The 5,736-nt window shown below is 39.0% G+C and overlaps 1 protein-coding gene across 1 annotated transcript; it reads right to left on the bottom strand.

Annotated features, from left to right (window-relative positions):
• Positions 1-1,121: 1,121 nt before the first annotated feature.
• On the bottom strand, positions 1,122-2,447 carry LOC110880634 (protein SLOW GREEN 1, chloroplastic). The gene has a single exon (XM_022129117.2). The coding sequence runs from the start codon at positions 2,339-2,341 to the stop codon at positions 1,295-1,297; it is 1,047 nt and encodes a 348-aa protein (XP_021984809.1). The 5' UTR covers positions 2,342-2,447; the 3' UTR covers positions 1,122-1,294.
• Between the last annotated feature and the right edge of the window lie 3,289 nt (positions 2,448-5,736).

The raw sequence follows: 5,736 nt of genomic DNA, 5'->3' as shown, positions 1-5,736 counted from the left end.
TCACAAATTTTGAACTTCACTTATTTTGTATTAAATAAGTGACACATGACCAACGTTCCTGATGTATCATGTATATTGTGCGGCGAATACGCAGAATCAAGCGATCATTTGTTCGTAGCATGCCATTTTGCACAAATAATATGGCAAACTATCGCTTCTTGGTGCAAGATTCCACCCATTGTGGCTTTCGATATTAGAGATTTGCTGGATCTTTATGGGTTCAGCCCAAGTTCGAGGAAAAGGAAGAAGACACTGTATGCCATCGTTCTTATTGTTATCTCGTGCATTTGGAAAACCCGCAATGAGGTAATGTCAACAATGTTCAGCCGAGTGCCGTTAAAGTAGTGGAGGAAGTTAAGTCGCTAGGCTTCCTTTGGGTTAAAAATAGGTCCAAGGAAGCAGCTTTATCCTGGAAAGATTGGAGCAGATTTTCGGTTTTTAATAAGTTCAGTTCGGCCTGTTTGGTGTAATATTGTGTTGTTTCCTTAAATATCTATTAGACTATGTTCTATGAGAAAAAGCTGGGCGGGAAAAAGGTGCCATGTAGGTTTCAAAGGTGCGGAACACTGGGCGCGACCCTCCCTCTCTCTTTCGCATTACCAACACGACTTAGTGAAAGGTGAAAGGAGAAACCATTCCTACCTACAACACATTTTTTTCACCTTACCATAACAGTCTTAAACTTGTTAAAATCTCTCGTTGAGCGAGGGCCTGCACTGTTCGAACCCTTGAGCATGTTCAATCAGAGCTGCAAGCATGGAACAAGTAATAACCGACTTCAGGCCTACCTTCTTCAGACCGTAACGTAAGTTCTTTCAAGATCAATATAGGGTACCATTTGAGACCAGTGAACAACTGCTTTAAAAGACAAAAAGACAACGCTCCATACAATTTTTCAGGGTATGGAGCCACGTCGGTCGTTTGGCAAACATTGGCTTGTTAGATTTTCCTTTGTTACTTTTGTCAAAGCTCAAATACTTGTTAAACCATGTCAATCACCAGTCGGTTAACCTATCCACTGTATATGTTAATCAACGTACCTCTCGGCTATAGTTCTAGTTCTGTTACAAGGTAAAACCGAACCGACCCATGTACAATGCACATCCCTTAAGACAAACCAATTAGCACCTATAGTCTCCATACCCATAACAACTAAACAAATAAGATAACAAAATTATTAAATCCTATCCATAGCCATAAGAACAATTCCATAAACAAAAAACAAAGCATACCAAAACAGAGTATCAAACCATAACCTTTCGATATACACGAATCCGCACTCTCATTCCACCACTCAACTCTTCGCAAACGCCCGTTCGTGCTCCACCTTCTGCGCAAACACCTTCGTCGCAACCATATTATCATCAAAATACCTAGCATACGGATGCCCTTTCGGCACAAGCCTCCGATACTTCTCAAAACACTTCTCCGCCTCATCGTTCTTCCCTAACAACGTATAAATAATCCCTTGACACAAATACGGCCTGAAATCCCGAGGCTCCTCTTTACACAACTCCTGATAAATCCTCAACGCCTCGTCATAATTCGACTTAATCACGCGAATTTGCGCTAACAACAGCTTAAAATCCCTAATCTCATCCTTCTTCTTTTGTTTTCGGCATAACTCAATCCCTTGTTCGATTCGTTTCTCCACATCATCCAATTCGGTTAAATTCGATTCGTTAGCAGCCGAAGCTGCCATAACTAATCCGTGATACGCTTCGACACGAAACGGATTCTTTGTAATGATGTTTTCAAACCCTAATTTAGCAGACTCGTGGTCTCCGTCGTATGCATGTAAGTGGTATTTCAACAACTGCCATTCGGAATCTTCGGGCTCGAGGTTAATGAGCTGGTTGAGGATTCCGATGGCTTCTTTGGGTTTACCTATTTTGATTTTGAGTTCCATTAGGGTTTTTAACGCGTTGGTGTCGTCAGGGTGGGAAGATAAATGTTCTTCTAGGGCTTTTTCTTGGTCTAGTGATTCGGCGGTGGAGTCGGCAGTTTCTACGGCGGCGGGAGGTGGAATTGGGGCGGCGACGGCGGGGGTGAGGGTGAGACGGGAGAGGAGGACGGCGGCGACGGTGATGCCGGTGATGAAGGTGGTTTTGATGGCGGAGAGTGGGGTAGGGTTAGGGTTTTGAGAATTAGGGTTTTGGAAATTGGGGATTTGGGAACTAGGGTTACGGAAGGATGATTTGAGGGGTGGTAAGGATGAGAAGGATTGTGATTTGGGGAAAGTGATGAAGTTGGATGAGGGGCGGCGGTGGGTGGTGGATAAGGGGTGGGGGTGGGGGCGGTGGTGGTGGCGGTAGGTTATGTTAGTGAGAGATAATTCCATTGTGGTGGTGGTGGTGGTTAGGAAGCGGAAAAGGAGTGGGATAAACCCTAGTACGGCGGTGAGGGTGGAGGGGGAGAATATGCTTTTGAGATATAATCATATAAAACCCCAAAATGGACTATGTAGGATGCTATTGTAGACTTTATTTGTTTTTCTAAATTTAATTTTTTTTTTCTAGAACAACCAACATAATCAATCTTGAGCATTCTCAGAGCAGTCACTAGACAAACTGAGTACTTCGAGAGTAACCCGAGTCCACCACCAATTTCGGGGAAAACCCGGTAACCCACCAGCCGTAGGCACGACGGTGAAATTACCGATAAAACTTGTTTTGGCTCAAGGATTCAACCCAGTTTCCCTGGGTTTCCTATCATTGTCCACCAGTGCCTCACTCTGCACCAAGTGAGAGTTGAACTTTCATCTCTCAATAGAAATGTAAATCTTCCACCACTTGATCTAGAGATCATTAACATTTAAAGTTATTTTTAATAATTATTTAATGATTTTAATAATTAATAATATGTTACATTTCTATATTATTTGAAGTATGTTATAGTCTCGTGCATCACACGAGTTAAATAGTGAAAACTATTTGTTACAATAGCATAATAAGACAAATAGATGTACCTAATAATCAATACACAAGTTTGGAATCTTTTGTTCATAGTAATCAATATAAAACCCCGATCGCTCGCATCTGCATGATAGTATCCATACCCTGGTCTGTCAGGTCGGCTTCAGCCGACAAATATGGACCCGTCAGCATAGACGCGGCGATTCTTTGTATTTTTTATTCATATTAACTTGTATTTTTTTGTTATGTGTGTACAAACTGATGTTATATTTGTGTGATGCTTGTTTACGGTGTTTAGGATGTTTGGTTGGTTATGTATCAAGGAGTAGTTTAGCTTAGATTAATTGTTTATAGTTGTATGTTAAAACGATAAATATTTGACAAAAAATATAAAATAAAAAACAATAAATATTTGTAAGTTTTATGTTTTTTTTTTAAATAAAACCTTAACAAATGTTGTTAAAACGATAAATATTTGACAAAAAAATATAAAGATCTTTTAAAAACATAAAATAAAAAACATTAAATATTATAAGTTTATGTAGTTATAAAATAAAACCTTGATAAATGCCCAAGGTAGAACAAAAAATGCATGTGCTACATATAGGTCGTGTATTGGCCGATATGCAACATATGTGTTGCGTTTGAGACACCTCTATACGTTGCATATTGACCAATACACTGCAATGGGTGTTGAAATAGACGCAAGGATGTGTGAATAGATTCACCCTTTTAAAATCATTTTATAAGTCAAACACCCATTAAGTATAGTTTTTTTTCCCAAGACATAGACGAGGATTTGAATACATATGGCTGAAACATTTATAAAAAAATGAAAGCAATTGGAGGTCATGGAAATAATATAAGCTTTTGGATTAAATGTTGGTTGAAACAAGGTTACTTATGGTGAACCTAGACAAAAAAGAAAGAAAAACATAAAAATTGCATACAAGCAATATTCATGGTCACATGTTGGAGCATCTGGAGATTAGTAAATGAAAAAGATTTTAAAAAACACGTTATAGATGTTCAAGTTGGTTAGGTAACACTTAATATTTACCTCACATCGTGCAAATTTCATATACAAATTTCATTATGTAGTGCAACACAGGTTTAAGTGGAACGAAATCTATTTTGGATCGATTTGATTCTCTTTTGTAGGTGTGGAGCGGTTGTAAGAGACGACGGGCTAAAACGATAGAATTAAGTTGAAGATGAGATAACGAAATCCCATCAATCGATGAGTCCAAACCTCAAACCCCTTTGTCATTTATAATTGGACCAAGTAATTAGAATAAATAAAAGAGTTAAATGCCCGGATAGTCCCTGTGGCTTTTTTTTTTTTTCACCTTTTGTTCCTAACTTTTTAAAATTACCTCTATAGTCCTCAACTTTTCAATTTTCGTTCCCGGATAGTCCTTGACATGGATGGGGGTTAGTTTTCTCAGTTAAGTTGGTGTAAAATGACTATAATACCCTTAAGTAAAACAAAATGAACTAATTAAGTATTTTTTATTAATATATAAAAACCAAACATCCCCACCATAGTCATTCTTCATCATCACCTCCTACAGGGCCTTCTCTCTCCCTCTAAACCACCACCACCTTCATCTCTACCACCACCGCCTGTCAACACCTCCATCACCAACCCATCATCCTCGCCGCCTTTCACCGCCATGCCACCACTGCCACAACCACCCCCGCCACAACCACCACCGCCGCCATCATCACCACTGCCGCAACCACCACCAACCGCCATCATCCACCACCACCACCTCCATCACCGTAATCAGCCACCACCACCTCCTCCACCCACTGTGCCTTCTTCCCCGTGTAAACCCTTGAAATCGCCCCGTGATTTCATTTCAGAAATTCATGTTCAATCGGTATGGTTGCCACTAAAAAACTATATGGCTTTTATTCAGGACATGAATACTAGTAGAATGGAATAGTTTTTTACCTCAGTCGGCGCCGGCAGCTTTAGCCGGAGTAACGGCAGCGACGACGGTAGTTAATGATTTTATTTAATTATGTTAGTTTAATTTTGGGGTATAAATCATGGCTATGAAGTTAATGATTTTGTTTAATTTTGTGGTTTGGTATTGACTTTTCGATCACAATTACACACCTGCTCTGTTTTCATGTTTGCTTAAAAAAACAAACATAACTAGTTATGATTTTGTTTAATTTTGAAGCAATTTGTGTGAGTTTTATGGGTTTAATTTATTAGCTTTGTTTCATGAATTTTATGATTTTGTTGAGTTCTAAATTTTGGGGTATAAATCATGGCTGTGAATTTTGTTATCATTAGGATGGTGGATTGGTGGTAGTTGGTGGTGATGGTAGAGGTATAATTATGTTGGTTGTAGGGGTTTAAGAGAAGGAGATGGGGATGTTGACTTTGACTGATATTATTATATAACAGTAGGGGTATTTTGGTCATTTCACATCCACTTAACACAAAAAACTAACCCCCATCTGCGGCAGGAACTATTCGGGAACGAAATTGCAAAAGTTGAGGACTATAGCTGTAATTTTAGAAAGTTAGGGACTAAAGGTGAAAAATGAGCAAACCAGAGACTATCTGAGGATTTTTCTCTGTAAATAAAAAGTATAAGTTGATCTCATGAATTCGTTCTAGTCTCACAACACAACGAAACACACAAGTGATGGATCATGAAGTTGAAAGGTTGCCTAAAATTAATATGGGCTTAATTAATTTTCTAGATTTGGGCCATCGTTGAAGAAATAAGTAACAAAGTTGTGGGTTGCTACGTGTTGGGCGAGCGTAAATTCGGAATTAAAAAAAAGATTCGAGCAA

The sequence above is a fragment of the Helianthus annuus genome, chromosome 1 (genome assembly GCF_002127325.2).
Source record: "Helianthus annuus cultivar XRQ/B chromosome 1, HanXRQr2.0-SUNRISE, whole genome shotgun sequence".
Lineage (NCBI taxonomy): Eukaryota > Viridiplantae > Streptophyta > Magnoliopsida > Asterales > Asteraceae > Helianthus > Helianthus annuus.
This window is presented reverse-complemented; position numbering and strand designations above follow the sequence as displayed.